This window comes from Tursiops truncatus, chromosome 4 (genome assembly GCF_011762595.2).
Source record: "Tursiops truncatus isolate mTurTru1 chromosome 4, mTurTru1.mat.Y, whole genome shotgun sequence".
NCBI classification, from domain to species: Eukaryota; Metazoa; Chordata; class Mammalia; order Artiodactyla; family Delphinidae; genus Tursiops; species Tursiops truncatus.
Window position 1 is genome coordinate 67,222,035 of NC_047037.1, and position 18,280 is coordinate 67,240,314.

The 18,280-nt window shown below is 36.1% G+C and overlaps 2 protein-coding genes across 4 annotated transcripts in view; one reads left to right on the forward strand and one right to left on the reverse strand.

Moving 5' to 3' along the window:
• Positions 1 to 18,280, forward strand: part of OSTN (osteocrin) — a 36,974-nt gene that overhangs the window by 7,085 nt on the left and 11,609 nt on the right. The window contains exons 1-4 of one of the 3 annotated variants that reach the window (XM_073804025.1): positions 33 to 115; positions 3,944 to 4,042; positions 6,457 to 6,671; positions 7,067 to 7,201. In XM_073804025.1, coding sequence (XP_073660126.1) covers positions 3,944 to 4,042; positions 6,457 to 6,671; positions 7,067 to 7,169 — 417 coding nt within the window. In that variant the 5' untranslated portion in view covers positions 33 to 115 and the 3' untranslated portion in view covers positions 7,170 to 7,201. Of the gene's footprint in view, positions 1 to 32; positions 116 to 3,943; positions 4,043 to 6,456; positions 6,672 to 7,066; positions 7,202 to 18,280 lie in introns of those variants that run through there. The other 2 variants (XM_073804024.1, XM_004325929.4) reach the window with 2 other exon arrangements.
• The window catches only part of UTS2B (urotensin 2B), a 79,406-nt gene continuing 63,996 nt past the window's right edge, over positions 2,871 to 18,280 (reverse strand). Inside the window, exons 6-7 of the transcript XR_012331440.1 lie at positions 6,545 to 6,646; positions 2,871 to 4,219 (exon numbers count right to left, since the gene is read on the reverse strand). The gene's annotated coding sequence lies outside the window, so the exon portion shown is untranslated. The remainder of the gene's footprint in view (positions 4,220 to 6,544; positions 6,647 to 18,280) is intronic.

An 18,280-nucleotide genomic window follows, 5' to 3' on the forward strand; every position in this document is an offset into this window, starting at 1 on the left:
GAAGAAGAACTTACTCCGCTTTACAGATTTACTGCGGGACCAAGCTGATCCACCACTTGCCTAGAAGACCACCCCCGTTTTCAGAGAAAGAAGATTTGGGGAGTGTTGTGTGCAGGTACACACGGTCATTTCCCAATGTCAGAACTAGAGACCCTTCAAAACACGTCCTGTTAAATCTCACTTAAATGTCTGCAATGCCAAAGCAGAAGAAGAGGATTAAAAATAATAATAATTACTTTTTTAAAGTCCTTTATCTTTAATTAAGGCTTTATTTTTAATTTCTGTTGAAAATAGGGTGGATAGAGTCTATCTGGAATAGTTCTAATCAAGAAATTATCCCAGAAGTTATCAAGAATCAACCCCAAAACTCAGTCCTTTTGTGAATTTCTAATGGTTAGATCTACTATCCCTAAGTCAGACGTTGTTGAAGAGGAATTTCCTTCGTCACCTGAGTGATTTGTTTTTCTTCAACACCAGCCCTCAAAGGCAGATAGTTTAGATCAGTGGCAACCAATCTTTCTCCCACAGAGCCCACTTGAGAGATCATTTTTCACAGTAACAATGACTCATTGCAGCACTGATTCTCAATAATGCAAACATCTTTCTTCATTTTAACAGACTTCTCATTTAATCCTAGTTTAAATATAATTAAACCAGTTACTTTACTGCTGGACTTTCAGAGCTTAATCTTCTTATAAGGCAGATCCCATGCCCACTGTCTCTTTTGAAGCTCCTCACATTAGAGGAATGTTATTCAAAAATTACTCAATGAAAAGTATAGTTGTACTAAAAAAAATTGCAAACACCTCCACTATCATGTATTCACACAGTGAACATCCTTTGAGTGTTCTTTCTGTGATCTGGAGTGTACATGGGGCTGAGTAGATGTTTAGTCATGGGCTATATTTATCCACTATCAACAAAATAGGAAAACGGAGCTGAACCTGGTCTTTTCCTTCCCTCCCTATAATTTCCTCGGTTTCTAATTTTGTAGCAATCAAGTTTCAACTAGTTAATCAAATGTCTTTTGTGTGGCAGGTGCCAGGGTGTTTGTTTTCATTAGTGTACCAAATGCCATATTTAGGAACTTGGCCTTTTCGTTAACTGGCTGCAAGCATGGCTTTAAACCATTAAATGGGTGTATTTAAACTCAGCATTTATTTTTATATCTCCCTATCCAAATAATCAGGATGTGGTTATCTGTAAGATGATACATGATGACTTTTTTCCTATATACACCCAAGCACAAAAATATATGCCTCAGACATAATCATCAATATTACAAACACTCACCATCCTGTGCCTTTTATAAGATTGCAGAGATGAAGAGAAAACTGGTTAGTAAAATGTGCATAAAAATAGTTGAAGGAAATCCACATGGGGAAGCTCATAAAATTGAGCAATTTCACACTTTGTAACCTGTTTTTAGCATGATAAAAAAAAGTGGAAGAAAAACATCACAACCATAGTTTATCTTTGATTGAATGAAAGAGCTATTTTAAAAAAAAAGATATGCCAGAAATATGAGCTCATTGTAAAAATACACTTATGTTTTTGATACGTCTTCCCTTTTGCTGAGGGAAGTCAGAGACAGCAGCAAAATCAGAGGGAAGAATGATTCAATGGCTGATTTTCTAAAGAAATAAGTAATGCAGTGTTTGGTTGGTATTTTTACCAGATAACTTTTACATTCATGCTTGTTATTTTTCTCCTGTCTCAATTTAGAGAAATAATCATGATTAGCTGATTTTAGATACTTATCAAAAAACTCAAATATTAAATGTAAGTTTGTCAGAAAGAGAACACAGAATTTACTGCTCCCTTCCAGAAATTGTGGAATACAGATAAACAGCTAGTGAACAACATTGTATGACTAGATTGCAAAGTAGAGTAATTGATGACATAATGAAGAACTAGTTTAGGCTGCATTACGTGAAAATTAAGATTATATTTGATAAATAAATGTTATAGACAATACTAAAATATTTTATCTCCATTTTAAGTATTAATACACATTTAATACAGATGTTACTCTGTCTAGGTCTTATTTGTCTGTATTCTAGCAGATACATTTATTACTAAAATCCACACTGAGGTTTCACAGTAACAACATTTTAAGGAAAGGTCATAAAGAAAATCTTGGATCACACCAAAGAGAATGTAGTTATTAAAGAAATATTTAGTAATATCTCATAAATGTTCTTTCACTTACAAATTATAAATGCTATATGGGATAAAGAGGTTATACATGAATTAATCCAATCCTCTCAAAAAGTTCTTCTGAGGTCAGAATTACTCCTCATTTCACAAATATGGAAAATAAAGCTCAAGTAGGTTAAATGACACACACTCAAGGTCACACTATTTCTAAAGTAAATATGAGTCAAATCCAGTTCTTCAGATCGATCCTAGGATCTCTTTCTTTTTGCTCCCTGTAGGTTTCCAAATGATTTTTTTAAGGCAACAGAAGTTTACTGAAACTTCTCATTCATGAAGGATGGCCTGGGGGACTTCCAATGTCATGTGCTAAGTGGTGAAGTCAAGCCCGTTCTGTTGGTAGCTCACAGCCCGTGAGCTTCTCCCAGCAGGGCAAGGCCTTCTGCTTTAACCAGTGGCAAAACTGGCATCCCGTAGGCCTGATCTCGGTTGTAGATAAGCTTTAATTGGATTTATAGTTTTTTTTAATGTAAAAATTCATAAATGATATACCTTTGTGCTTACTACACAGAATTAACAAATGTAATCTTTTAACATGTTTGCTTTACTATGTATATAGAGAGAGATAAAAACTGAGTCCCTTATGTTTTCTCCATAATCTCATATACTCCCCACCCTCCCCAGAAGTAATCATAGTCATGAATCAAGTTCCATTGGTTTATATTTTAATTATATGTACAGATTTCAAAATAGATGAAATTGCTTTACGTATTTCCAATTTAGGTAAATGGTAGCTTGGCATATGTATTGTTCTAGAACTTCTAATCTCCCCTCAAATCTGTTTTTTTAAATCCTTGCATATAATTACACATAACATTCAGGTCATTTGTTTTGAACAGTAGATAACACCCATATTTAATTTACTTGAGTAAAGTCCATAGTATGAATTTACCTCATTTGATCAATCCATTTCCTCTTGAGTAGAGTACTTGAGTTGATTCATTTTTTTACTACTATACAAAATGAAGTTATGAACTTTCAGATACATGTCTCCTTATAAACTTTGGCCCAGTTTTACTTGTGAGTCTGTTTTTAAAATTTTATTTATCAGAGTTATTTAAATGTTCCAAATGCTAAACTTTCTTTTTTATATCTGTTGAAAATATATTCCATTTTTAATTTGGTTTTTATTGTAATTTGTTTATTGTATTTATCATGTAGAATTTTTCAATTTTGATATAGTGTAATTCGTTAATTTTTTCCATGAGATCTACCTTTTGAATCTTGCTCTAGAAATCCTTACATATCACAGGACATAAAGATAGTCTCCTATTGGAACTGTGGTGTTTCTGAAATTTTGAATTGAATTACTTTTAGACACAGCACATTCTCTCTTGCTCACCACAAATCCCACCAGGCCTTAGTCTCTCATACCTAGTCAATTTAATATATTTCCCCTTAGGTACATGAGGTTGTAGTCTGTGGATTAGAGAGTCAAAGAATAAAGTTACACAAACTAGATTTTTCAGACTTGGCTTAGAATTAAATTATGATTATAGCTCTACAACCCCAGTCTAGGTTTCCATGGAAATGAAGCCTTGATAGAATTCATTCTGGGAGATCTACAGCTTCTATTAAGTATTATGTAAGTTTTGCAGAGGTGCACTCCAACATATAGAAGCTGAATAATTTGGTTTATTACCTGCCTATAACAAACTTTATAGACATTTTTGTTTTCTATCTTGCCAGACTAATCAATGTTAACCATGATGTGTATGATCCTTAGATGCTGGACTGGAGATTGGCAAGTGCACATTTTATCCTGGCTGCGACGTTGGTGGTCTGGAGCTCAGGAAAAGTGCTCTCAGTGGATGTCACAGCAGAGGTAATGGAAACTAGCTTAAGGGACCATACTTCTTTTATGAACATAAGCCATTTTTACTAATGTCAGAAGCAGGTGTTGCTGACAAGTAGGGAGAAGGTTTGATAACACAAAAATCAAGTAAATAGGCATTTCTTTCTATACCTTGTCCTCACCGTGGATTCAGAGAAAACCAGGTATCTAAATGTTAAAAAAAAAAAAAAAAAAAAAAGCTGTAAGTAACAACAAAGATTTGTATTCCATAGACCAAAAACTATAGGAGAAAATTCATTATAATTTCAGCCATATTTATAATTGAATCAATTACATGAAGATAAAGTGATTTTATGTGAAATTTGAAGTCATTTACATGTCAAGATTTGAGTAGTTGGGCCAAAATTTTATCACTCTGCAGATGTTTTCTTGCTGCCAAGACTAAACTATAAAGGAAAAGAAATGTGAGGACATCGCCACACAGAGAAAAGTTAATTTGGCTCATTTGATCTTAATAGAAACATACATTCTTTGTGCTTCTTAAATAACATAAAGTGAGAATCTGAAATGTGTTTTACTGAAGGACAAGTTTTATACAAGTTTTGTGAATTTTTCCTGATGATTAAGAATATCTTTAAAAAGAAACAAAAATCTACTTTGTATATACATCAGTCGGGAGAATGAACACATAGTTTTTGGAAGAAGCTCTGAGAGATAATAAAAGATCTCCTAAATTTGCCCTTTGGAGGTTTGCCTCCTGATCTTAAGAGTTTCTTTCTCATGATTATAACATCCTTCCCCTCTTTAGTTTCTATGCTGCCAGGCTTATGTAGGGAAGTAACAGAAGTTGAGGTTTTCTTTAAAGTTGTGGACTTTGAACTATGAGTTACAAAGAGCTATAGAGATTTTTAATGTTTTTATATGATGAAAGTAGTGTTTGGGGATCATTAACTTCATGGCAGTATTCAGGACAGAATAGAAAAAAGAGAGAGAGAGAGAGGAGATAAATAAATTATATGCTGATTGAGAGTGTGCACTAAGCAGTGAAGAGGACCTGATATAAATCTCTCCTCAGGGGAATCAGAAAGCGCAGGGCAAGAGGGGTTTTCCAGAAAGAACTGGCCAGACTTAGAGCAGATTTCACTGGTTTAGGAAAGAAGGAGCTCAATGACTTTAGGTCTCAGAGCTTTGAGGTAGACTCTAAGTATTGCAAAAGAGAATTGTGTGAGTCAATGATGAAAAGGCTTGGAAAGTACTACTGTTTCATTTTATTGAGAAAAAAATGAAGGGAATAGAAAGAGAATAAGAGCAGTAACTCAAAAATAAAGACAGGAAGTGAAGAAAAAGAGTCTTTCCCAGACCAAGAGTCTGGCAAGAATGTGACTAAAGGAGGAAAGGGAAGAGACCCCTGTAGTTATTAACCCTTCTTCCCACAGGGGAATAGTCTCAGGCTCTTGGGAAAGAAGTAGCATCCCCTTTACAACAAAATGACTCCAGATTGCTAGCAGGAGCATTTTCTGAAATGCTGTGACTGCGCCTGAGAAAGGAAGACAGACTTCACAAACCGGAAGCTTACACTTCTATGGTTTGGATGACATGCCAAGTGGCAATATGTGTAAACAAACAAATAAACAAGAAATCTGACATGGGACAATAAAGTCCTTGGGATAGCTCTGACTCATCGTAGACACTCATTAATATGTGTTAGTAAATCACATGGGTGGAGATGGTAAGCTCCTTCAGGGCACAGACTGGATTTTACTCATTTTTGTATCTCTTGGGTCTAACGCAGGACTTGCACAGTGGATGTTTAGTGGTTTGAATCAGTAAGGAATGAATGAGTGGTGAAAAGAAAATAACATGAGGTTTAGATTTTTTCGGAATTCATTCAATAAATATTCAGCAGAAATTTACTGAGTACTAACTATGAGCAAAATACTGAGATAGGCATTGAATAGAGCAGATAAAAGACTAATTAGACATAGTCTTTGCCCTCAAGTTACTCACAATCTAATAGGCAATACAAATATATTGTAGCTAATCTAATACAAGGGAAAATGTAATGATGGCAGTGATGAAAGAAGTATAGATAAAGTGCTTTTGGAGTAATAAGGAAGGATGCAGTTGTTACTGGGAAAGAATCTGAAAGAATAATCAGTTATACTAAATTTTAGAGGCAGGCCTCCTTTAGAGGAGTTTACCCTTTCTTTTTCTTTCTGTGTATGTGTATGTGTGTGTGTGTGTTTAGTTTCCCTTTCATTCCTTTTGGATAAACCTCATCTCTATGTGTTTTTGTCCCCAAAAGTCTTTCTCTCTGGATCATAACTCATGAGAAATCAAGGTTCATGACAGACATGTCAGCTAAAAATAGCAAAAGCCAAATGCAGATGATTGTATGTATTTTCTTCTCGTCAATGAATGGAATCACCTTTCCTGCCCTATAGGCCTTTGATTCTAGAGTCTTAGATGTTCAGTCACCACCCACAGTCAAGGAAGAGAAATCAGCCACAGATCTGGCAGCAAAATTCTTACTTCTTGATGAACTTGTGTCTCTGGAGAATGATGTGATTGAAACAAAGAAGAAAAGAAGCTTCTCTGGTTTTGGTTCTCCCCTGGACAGACTCTCAGCTGGCTCTGTAGATCATAAAGGTAAACAGAGGTAAGTGAACTCTTAGAGAAGGAACATTTTCATTTTCTAATTCTTCCACTCTGGGTTCAGAAACAGAGAAGTCCACATTAAAAAAATACAATGAAAACCTTGTAGGTAAACAGTTTTAAAAGTGTCTTAGCTAATTTCTGAGTTTAATGGCATCATCTTAGAAATAACGTTTAGGGAGCAAAATAACTGCTATGGTATGCACAAATATTTTTGTCAAAATGTTTTCTGAAGAAGATTCTGTTGCATGTAAATATAAAGTAGTTCTTACAAGACATAACAGCATTTGGGAAGCAAGGGGAAACGTGTGTCCTATGAGATAAATGTTCTGGTCAGTTGCATTTTCTAGTTAATAAAGGTAACCACAATACCATTTTATTTTTACCCTTGTTACACAGCATTCCAAATGATGTGAATAAGTCCCCTTTCCTATACCAAGAAGGCAGTGAAGAGCTCTCAGGACCTGGAGTCAGGACACATATGTTTAAATCAAATTTCTAAGCATTTCTAGCCATGTGACTTGTATAAGAATCTTATTCTCTGTGATCTTCAGCTTATTTATCTGGAAAATGGGGATAATTACTTACCTCTATAAAAATCAAATGAGTACTTTGTAAACTGTTAACTATTATAACAGAATTAGAATAATTAAATCTCTCTTTAATCATTGAATAAGTGTCAGTACTTTAAACCAGTCATTCCAAACTTAATTCATTTTCTACCCCCTCAGTATCTGTTCCTCATGCAGTACATTTCACAGCAGCAGTGACACAAAAGATCACCCAATTCCCCAAAGTCTGGAATTTGGGGAATTTACTAGGATCCCTTTTGCTCACCAGGATTCCATTTGCTTAAATGAAACGTTCCATTATTCACTAAATTCTCTAAATCCTACTTGTTTTATATGTTTAATATCTCCAGAATATCCTTTTACATTAAGGCTTTCCTAATTCTGGCCTAAATCATCTTTTTGACATGTTTTCTTTCTCCAGTCTTTCCCCATCTCCAGTCTTTCCCCATCTCCACTTCCACCACCATCCTCACCCCTTTATTGGTGAATGCATCCTTTACTCTGCTACCAGGGGGATCATCTAACACAAAAATCTTTTCCTGAGGGCTTCCCTGGTGGTGCAGTGGTTGAGAGTCCGCCTGCTGATGCAGGGGACACGGGTTCCGGGAAGATCCCACATGCCGCGGAGCGCTGGGCCCGTGAGCCATGGCCGCCGAGCCTGCGCGTCCAGAGCCTGTGCTCCACAACGGAAGAAGCCACCAGCAGTGAGAGGCCCGCGTACCGCAAAAAAAATCTTTCCATGAAAAGTTCCCATTGCTTACAAGATAAAAACAAACTCCTTAAGGAAATTCTATGAAAATTTTCATAATCTGGCACCTCTTTTCTTCCTGCACTCATTTCCACATCCTTTAGTCCAGTTTCACTTAGTTACTTGGAGTTCTAGGACACATCACATTTGTTCCTGGTCCGTGACTTTGCTTTTGCTCAATGATTCTCATCAATACAGGATGCAATTTGCTAGACTTCTGAAAGATTCTCAGAGTTACACAAGTAAATAAAATCATCACTTTGGGACTATAATTTATCCAACATGTACTTGAAAAAAATACCACACATGTGTTTTGAAATTCAGATCGTATTCTAATTAAACAAATGTAAGTTAGTTCCACTTATGTTCTAGGCACTGTGTTGGGCTACGGTGGAAAAAAGAAGGAAAATACAGTCTTTGTCCCTCAAAGAGATCACATACCAGTAAGAAACATAGAAATATTTATAACAAATTATAACACAAAGCAAGAAGAGAGGCAATTTTTAAAGAAGGTTATAGAAAGCCAAAGGTTAAGTGGAGGAAATATTGTGCCTTCTAATAAATAGTATTTCTTAGATTCCTGGATCTTGCAGTACAGTCTACAAAATAATTTGAAAGTCAACATGTAAACATTTATGTAAATATTTATATATGAATTTATGATAGCATACATAGCATATACACCAAATATTTATTACATAAATCTTATAAATATATATAATCTACATTGAGATTCCATCATAACAATTTCTTTAGGAAGTGTCATAAAGAGATACTATATTAGGAGATATAATCTATCTAACATAGCTTGGCTTGTAAGAAAAGGAAATTGGCAAGCACTTATTCATTTGAACAGATTTTCACATATAAAGGCTAAAAATAAACTATCATAAGTGTGTAAAACATTAGGGAATATTCTTCTCATGAGTACTTCTCGAGGAAGCTACTGGATGAAATTCTTCAAACAATCAAAATGACTGGAGAGGTAACATCATAAGAATTGGTGTGAACATAACTTTAGACTTAAAGTGTGATGATGGTTACAAAAAAAAAAGAGTGCCATGTGTTATAGTTATGCAGTCTGACAATATAGAAACAGCAAAGTATCAAGCAATTCAGGGACAGTAGGGGGAGCATATGAAATTTAGAATGAGTTTTTGATTGCTTCACGGCTATTAACTGAGCATAAAAGGATATTACAACAAATAGCTGCTTGCAGACATGGAGAAGAAGGAAAACGTGGAATTTTCTCTTTATAGAAATTGTACAGCTAAAGCAATGAAGAAACAATAGAATTAGTAGATGTAGAAATTCTCCTTTATAGAATTATCCCAGCTAATAAATGAAGAAGGAGTGGTAGTATTAGAATGTCTCTATTTTGCAAAACCTAATGAAATGATGGCTCTAGGCAGTGATTGTCAGTTTCTGCTAGCATCACAAAAGGAAAAACAGTGAGTCATTATATGCTCCCTGGTGGAAGAACTCAACACTACCTATGTAACAGAATTGGAAAAAAAAAAAAAATTTCTTGCCTCTAGTTCTACCTGCCAATTTCCAGGAAATATAGAAGACAAAGAAATGACTTCAGAAACATTATAGGGAAGCAAACAGCAATTCAGACTGTAGAAAACAGCAGAATAAATAACCTAGTTTCTTCAATAAATAATTTACAAAGATTTGAAGAAAAACAAGAGGTGGAGGAGGGAAGGGATCCAAAAGATCAAAGTAGATTTAAGGGACTTATTAACTAGTCACAATTTTGGGGGGTTCTAATTCAAGCAATTGTCTGTTTAAAAATTAACATGTGTAAGAGACAATTGTGAATGTGCACTGTGGCTACTTAATGATTTTAAGTAATTATTGTCTCTTTTTTATTTTATTTTACTTTTTTTGGCTGTGTTGGGTGTTTGTTGCTGCGCGCGGCTTTCTCTAGTTGCGGCGAGCGGGGGCTGCTCTCGTTGCGGTACTCGGGCTTCTCATTGCGGTGGCTTCTCTTGTTGCGGAGCTTGGGCCCTAGGCACGTGGACTTCAGTGGTTGCAGCACGTGGGCTCAGTAGTTGTGGCTTTCAGGCTCTAGAGCGCAGGCTCAGTAGTTGTGGCGCACGGGCTTAGTTGCTCCGCGGCATGTGAGATCTTCCCCCACCAGGGCTCGAACCCGTGTCCCCTGCATTGGCAGGTGGATTCTTAACCACTGCGCCACCAGGGAAGTCCTACTGTCTCTTTTAAATATGAAAATGGTACTGTGGTTACATTAAAAATTAGATTTATTGTTATTTAAATATTTAGTTGTAAGTATTTGTCTGGGATTTGCTTCAAAGTAATACAGGAGTGGGAATGGAATAAATGAAACAAGACCTACCATAATCAGTAATTGTTGACTTAGAATGATGCATACATGGGAGTCTATTATACTAGTCTATTTTCACCTGTGTTTGAAATGTTTCATAACAAATTAAAGAAATGAAATGAAACAATAAGATAAACAAGAGATTAGACCTGGCAGAAGAGTAAATACATTCACCAAATGATAACGCTAAGAAAATGACTCAGAATATATCACAAAGGTATGCAGAACACAAAGAGAAATTATAACATACAATTTAATCTAATTAGACTTTAATGGTGATAAGTAGAAGAGAATCATTATTTAAAGAAATTATGGTTATTTTTTCAATAATTTTCCAAAAATGGTGAAAAAAGATGATTTGCTGAATTCTGTAATAACAGCAAATTTTGACCCAAATAACTACTACTATTTTTGAAAGGTTAATTGGATTAAGAAAAATTATTCTGTTAAAAGGAAGTCAGGTAAGAGATGGCTTAAAAGCATGAACATTCAGGACATGTTCTTGGGGTGACTAAATAGCATGGTGTAGGTTCAGTATCAACCTACAACCTAAGAAGCAGGGTTAAAAATAAAATTGGGAAGGAGAGTTAGGACCAAACAGGGATGCTGTATTCAGCAATCATTCATATTGTTACCCTCCGGACTGTGCAGTACAAAACCTCTATAATCTTAGTCAGTGTCTCTGGAACCAGATTGTGATGGTCCCATTGAGTGTTGTATAAAGAAAAGATATTAGTAATTAATGATCTTCAGAGGTCAAAACTGGTCAATTTTCTTTTGCCTTTTTCTCTACCTTTCCCTTCACCTCCAGCTACTTCCAGAAGGTTGGAAGTGTTAAGGACAGCTAATGCATTTGCACAGAAGTTTATGCATGAGCTTGAAAAATTGAGGATTTCCCCTAATCAAGACTCTATATTTTGTTTCCTGACTATAGTTAGAATACAGAGACTCTGCTCCTTTGTACTCTATGGCTTAACAACAAAGGTGACCTCCTATATCCGGATTGTTTTATTTAGCATTTATTTAGAATGACATATACAAATTAATAGTTTTCTTTTTTACATATAATTTATGTCTTTTATACTTTTATTTTTGATAGTGGATGTTTTACCCCTTCGAATTAGATTCCAAGGACACTTCTTGTGAGATTTTCCTTCAGGATTCATTTTTTATTCAGGAATTCCTGTTCTTGGTTTTAAAGCAAACATTAAATTTGTCTATTAGAGATTTGGAAAACAATGGGAGATAAGTAATAGATATTGCATAATATATTTCTATACACATTCTTGAGTTTTAATTGAAAAATAATTTTAGATTTCTTTCGAAGTATAATGCTAACTCAAAAAACATTAAATGTTAAATTTTTCTATCATCTGTTGCAAAGATATTTGAGAATCATTTAAATGTATATGATAAAGTCACAGGACTAAAATGAATGTTTTCCTACATTTAGTAGCAAGAATATACAGTTTAGAGTTTTGCAACTATTTTATTAAAAGATTTCTAAAAATTATAGTAATTTTGCTTGGGAGAGCTGTACATAATGTTATTTGCTGTTCTTTGATTACATTATATGAGATAAGACCTTTGGTCCTTTAGTCCAGATAGCTTTACTACTTCTTTACTTGCTTTTGAATTATTCACAAGGCCAGGATTATCTTGTTACCTTACTATGCATGAACGTATACAAAACAATTTCTTTGTTGCTTACAAACACTTGTGATGTTCATGTATATGCCATCAATTTTTCTCCTTCTCAGGGCGTGCATTTTCTATTTTCTCATACTCACCGAGAGAAGGTTATAGGTCTGAGATCCATTTTCCATACTGTAGCCCAAAGATTTCACCCATAACTAAATCTAGGAATTCATAAGCTCTTTCTGTGTCGTGGGCCACTGTGGACCCCTTCTCAGAATATTGTTTTTAAATGGACAAATGTCATGAGTTCAAAGGTTACTAATATATAGAAACAGAATTATCATAATACTTAAAATGAATTTGTAATATGACAACATATATGCTTCTTTATTAATGCATAAAATAAGATCTAAAAGACATGTCTAAATAACAATAAATTCAAGTAGTGCTGAACATAAAAACAATTTCAAAGTATCTGTAATGACAAAAATGTGATCCAAATGTATCTGTGATTTCTACTGTGACAAGGGTTTACTTACTACTAACACCCTTGTGATTTGTTCTCTACATTCGTAAGTGAAACAAATGCTATATTTCAATTAGAGGATAATGAGACTAAAGGTGTAACATTTCCCATCCATGTTTATGGATCCTTGAATTACATGACTCCGGATTTTAAAACTCTGTCTCACGCATATGAAATGCATTATTTTATTTTCTATGACTATAAGATATTCAGAAAAGAAAAATTTTAAACTCTGCTTTTGAAAAGGTCCATAAGAGATGGAAATGTGAAGAATGAATGAACAGCTAGGGAGAAAGAAAAAAGAAAACAAACAAACATAAAAAATACCAGGGCAAAGTCCATGTCAGATCATCATAAAATGAAGCAAAGAACCATCTGTTGTTTCCTATTTTATACCATATTTAACATTTTTTTCACCTGAATATGACACTAGCTTCATTTTCAATTGGATGTGCAAGTTACTTTAATTCTCAGGGCAGGGTTATCTCAACTATGCTTTGAAGTTCAAAATATTCCTTCATTCGGTTCACTTGTTTAAAGCCTGAAGTTAATGGTCATTCAGCTTATGAAAAATAAAAGGAAGCAGCTATGACCATATCCCTAGCAAAATCGTATCTACTATTTGAATGACACTTCAATATTAGAAGGTATTGGAATTTTTCTAAAGGGTGGTTTCTCTCACTTCTTCACACAACCCCAAAAATGCCTTCCAAAATATTAACAAAAATAATAATACTTTATATCTGAATTTAATTAGGATAATCATTTTCACAACTATTATTGTTTTAATTCTCCCATTAATATTTTGAGGTCAGCAAAGCAAGTAGTATCATTGTGTCAGTCGGGGTTCCTGCAGGAAACAGGCAGGAAACAGGAAACATTTGAAATAGGAAAATTTGAGAAGGATTTAGACACAGGAAGACTATTTACAAAAGGCTGGGTAGAAGCAAATCATAATGGACGGCACAACAGCCCAGGACCCTGGTCTGAAGAGTCAGATGCCTTGGGAGAAGCCGTGACCTTCAGTTAGGAGGAAATGATCTTGCAAGGAGGCAGCGAGGGGAAAATTATCCTGACTTCACTTCCTCTCTCCTTCCACTCTCTCCTGCCAAGGCTGCCCATTAGGCCTGTCCCAAACCAAAGCCAGGGAGCACAGGCACTTTTCCGGGATCCAGAGAGGTTAGTTTCCTGGACTGAAAGTAGGGTGAGAAAAGTCAGAGAGTGTACCTGAAGAACAGATGGAAGACACCCAGCACAGTTATATACATTCTATAGATTCAGGTCAATAAACACTTTGCTCTCTAACATTGTTATTATAACCACTTAATTGAAAGAGAACACTCCATAGAACATAATTAGAAAAGCAACTTTATCCCTCACCCACATGCATTCAAACCCATTCAGTAGGAGTTGTTTCCTATCTCTTGCATAAAAACACAGGCAGGTACTATGACTCTACAGGTCACACTGAAATAATAAAAATTCGTCCCATCGCTTTTATTAGAAAGACAATCATATTTCAGTAATTAAAATAATAAAAATAATATGTTTTAGCCCAAACTATGAATATTAATAATGTTTCTCCTTTTCAAGCTGGAAAGCTGCACTGGGAAGAGGTGTGTGGTCAGTTTGTCCTCACCCCTTCCTCTACCACACTGGGCTGCTTTATGTCTCCTCCAGTACTGGAGATGTGGGTGCAGAGAAGTAAAGAAAAGTCTTACTTGACTGATGCTATCATGACTTGACTTTTGTGCTCTCTGGCCTCAGTAAATGCTCAAAGATGATTCCTCACCATGGGCCGTTTTATGGGGTCACTGCATAACCCCAGTAGGGAACATTGACATAAATATCTTGCCTCCAGCAGCGCTTCTCTTTCAGCAGGTCAGTTTTACTCCTCACCTTTATCCTACCCGCTCAGTTTCTTCATTTGACACCACCAGCAGCATCCTGGTGCCTCACCCATAACCCCTGGCCAAAAGCCCTTCAGGGAAGTTTCCTTTTATCATTAGCCTAGGCCAACTCTACCCACACGCCCGCTCTACATCTGTTCCACAGAAAACCCACATCCTTGACTCTGGTCACTGAAAGTAAAGCTGTTGCTTATATAACCATTTCTTCACTCTGGCATCGAGCCAATTCTTACAGCATCCTGCCCTTTAGATTTCATAGTCTGTTCTGTGAGGTCTACCCTGCTTCAATGGGTATATGTCAAGATTTTCTTGAAGCCCTTTCTCTATATGAAAGAAGAGGGAAATGTTACTGTTCTCCAAAAACTTGCTCCAGAGAAATTCTCCTTCTTTACCTATTCAGTATCAATCTTTTTATTGGATGAAGGTTGAGAAAATTAGTTTGTAACAACCTCCTTTACAAATAGTGCATAACTCTAGCACCTTACTTTGGAATGCAAGAGAAAATACCACTTTTTTTTTTTTTTCCTCTTCAACTTTTCTAGGCCACAGCCAAAACTGAGATAGAAAGAATCCCATTTTAACATTCTGATACACTGGGTTTTTTTTTTTTTTTTATTCCTAACACCCTAAGAAGATATTAGCCCCATTTTATTAGTATATTTTCACAGATATAAAATGATTTCCTTGGCATAATGTAGCTAGAACATCAAGTTGTTGAACTCCAAGTTCAATGGCTTTCCACTGAAATAAGCTGCTTATGATAAAGAAATTAAAGTTATATGTGAATAAGGCACTTGTCCAAGGCCAGGAAAAGTGAGATTCACTTAGAATGCATGCATTAAATAAATCATTTTGAAAAACTGTACCAACGGTATATGTGTGTCTATCCAAAGCCAGACATAAGGTTCAGAGTAAAGTTGAGAATAGCAATTCCAACTTCAATTTGTCAGATATGATTGCACTTCTTGATGACCATGCCAGAGATTAAAGGTGAAAATCCTAACATTTCACCTTTCTACTTCATTGTGAAGCAAGGTTGCAGGCTGAGGCCAACCTAGGTATCTCATGATTTTTGCTACTTTTTTCCAGCACTTAATTGTTAATACCCAAAGGAGGTAGTTCAAAATGGGCTCCATTTCATAGTGAAGAACACAGAGAAAGGATTCAGAATGTGGTGCCCTATTTCCATGTTTCCTTCCTCATATTTAAAAGCCTGTCTGTACTATAGGAAATGCCCTTGAGCATTGACCTTGGGTCATTTTTCCCAATGACTGTTCTTTACTGCTTGCCTCTTATACCCCAGCTCAACTCCATGGTAAAGTTCCTTTACCTTTTCTCTCTACCCTAACTCATATATGAAGGTTTAAAACTTTCTCCTAAAAGGGATAATACTTGATTCCATATATGGGCTTTGAAATGTACATTACCTACTCCCCCAAAAAGAAAATTCTAGAAGACATTTTTGTGTAAATTCATTTGCTGGATAGAAGTTTTGAGTGTCATCAGACCCTCAAAGAGGCTCATGAGACAAGCAAATGAAAATCCTTTCTGCTCAATCCTACAGCTCTACAGTACTTTCCAAATCAAGCATGCCTGGGTTACTTTACAGTGAACCCTTTAAATCTCATGTTTTGATTCCAGTGTTCCTGGTTTGTTTCTGAATGCTTGTTCATATGGCCCTTTCCTTGGGATAATACTTCAGAAGCTGATATTATGCCTAGTCAGCACCATCATCATAAGTTTAATAGAATCTATTTAACATTGAATTACCACTTTTGAGACAGAACTCCAAAAGTCATAAGTCAACTGTGTGCTAATGAAGTAGCAGTTTCTTTCATCATTCTAAACATATCCCATTTACTTAGTCATATTTCTCAGCCTCGTGTTTCCACGTAGAGAAACTCCAGTTAAGGAAAGACTGGCCCCAAGCCCCACCACTTTATGCACTCCCTCTCAAAGGAGAAGTAATCACATACTTGATAGGTCAGTTTGCGAGGAGTAGTTGAGCATGTTCAGCTCATCCCTTTTCTTTCTGTTTTCATTTGATAATTATGACTGTGTAAATCTGTCTAATCCTCAGAGGAGATGTAAGAAAGTCATTTAAATGCAAATTAAAGTCTTATTCTACATTCAGCTTGATCAAAATGACATTTTGATTTCTCCACATTGATCTTTCGTATCTTATTTCTGTATTGTTTCTGAAGGTGGACTCAGGAAAAAAAGTATTATGTACTGGCCCCTAAAAACTACATCATCACTCAGACTTAATGTGGTCCTTCATCAGAACATTCTGGAATTTGAATTTGAAAGCCTAATTGTCTCTTTTAAATTTAAACATGTCTGTGGACTTCAATGATTTCTCTTTTCATTATTTACAGGGCCTTGCTGAGTCTCCTTCATTTTACTCTGTCTCATACATTAGTTTTTCCAAGCTCATATATTTATATCTAACTTCCTATAGTCAGTTATTAATTCTGTAATTTTAAATTGTGGTAACCAACATTGCAGGACTCAGGGGTCACCATTTGTTTTATTGTTTTCATATGCCCCATAAGTTCTTCCTGGAACCTCCAAACTTGGCTGTGATCTCTTCTCTTGCGGAATCCCAAAGCACTTTGAATCTTACCATATTAGATCTCTATTGCTATGCAAACAAGTTACCCAAAACGTAGCAGCTTAAGACAATAATAAACATTTATGTTCTCACTCAGTTTCTGTGCATCAAAAATCTGGGAAAATTTACCTGGGTGATTCTGGTTCAGGGTCTCTCCCAAGGTTACAGTGAAGAAGTTGGCCAGGGCTGCAGTCATCTGAAGGCTACATGGGGCCTGGGGATATCCATTTCCAAAACGGCCCACTAGTAAGGCTGATGACAGGAAGTCTCAGTCCCTCACTAGCTGTTGGCAGAAGGCCTTAGTTCATTGCCATGTAAACCTCTCTATAGGGCTGTGAGATGAACTTAGGAAATGGCAACTGACTTCCCCTAGAGGGGGTGATCCAACAAAGCAAGGCAGAAGCTGCAATATTTTTCATTACTTAGCTTTAGAAGTCATTTCCACAATATGCTATTTGTTACAAAGGTCAGCCCTGTTCAATGTGGAAGCAGACTGCATTATAGTAGAATTTTTGGGGTTTATCTTGGAGCCTGGCTACTATACTCACCTAAGCTTTAAAGTATATTTATTTAATTCTGTGTTTTACTCATCTAAATTACTGAACTATTTAAATGAACATTCTCTATTAGCCATTACTATACTTTCCCTTTTTGCTGTTACTCAATGTTGGTAGAGCTGCATGCGCTTCTTGAAAGGGGCCAAGCATTTTATTGTCCCTTTAAGATGTAACAGCAAATCAGACTATTGTTTTTAGGGAACACCCTCCACACTCTGATTCCAAAACAGTAAGCTGGATCAATAAAAATTGTGTGTATCCTACAGTTGGGGGAAAAAATGTTTAAGTTCACATGAAACGACTATTAAAATTAACGAAGGGGCTTCCCTGGTGACGCAGTGGTTGAGGGTCCGCCTGCCGATGCAGGTGACACGGGTTCGTGCCCCGGTCTGGGAAGATCCCACATGCCGCAGAGCGGCTAGGCCCGTGAGCCACGGCCGCTGAGCCTGCGGGTCCGGAGCCTGTGCTCCGCAACGCGAGAGGCCGCAACGGGAGAGGCCGCAGCAGTGAGAGGCCGCGTACCGCAAAAAAAAAAAAAAAAATTAACGAAGTATCTGTTCACAAAATAAGCCTTAAAATTTTTAAGGCTTGGTTATCATACAGAACATATTCTCAGACCATGACATAATTAAATAAGTAACAAAAGGTTAACTAAAAAAGAAGCTACAGTTCTCAACTCATTTCATGAGAATAGCATTATC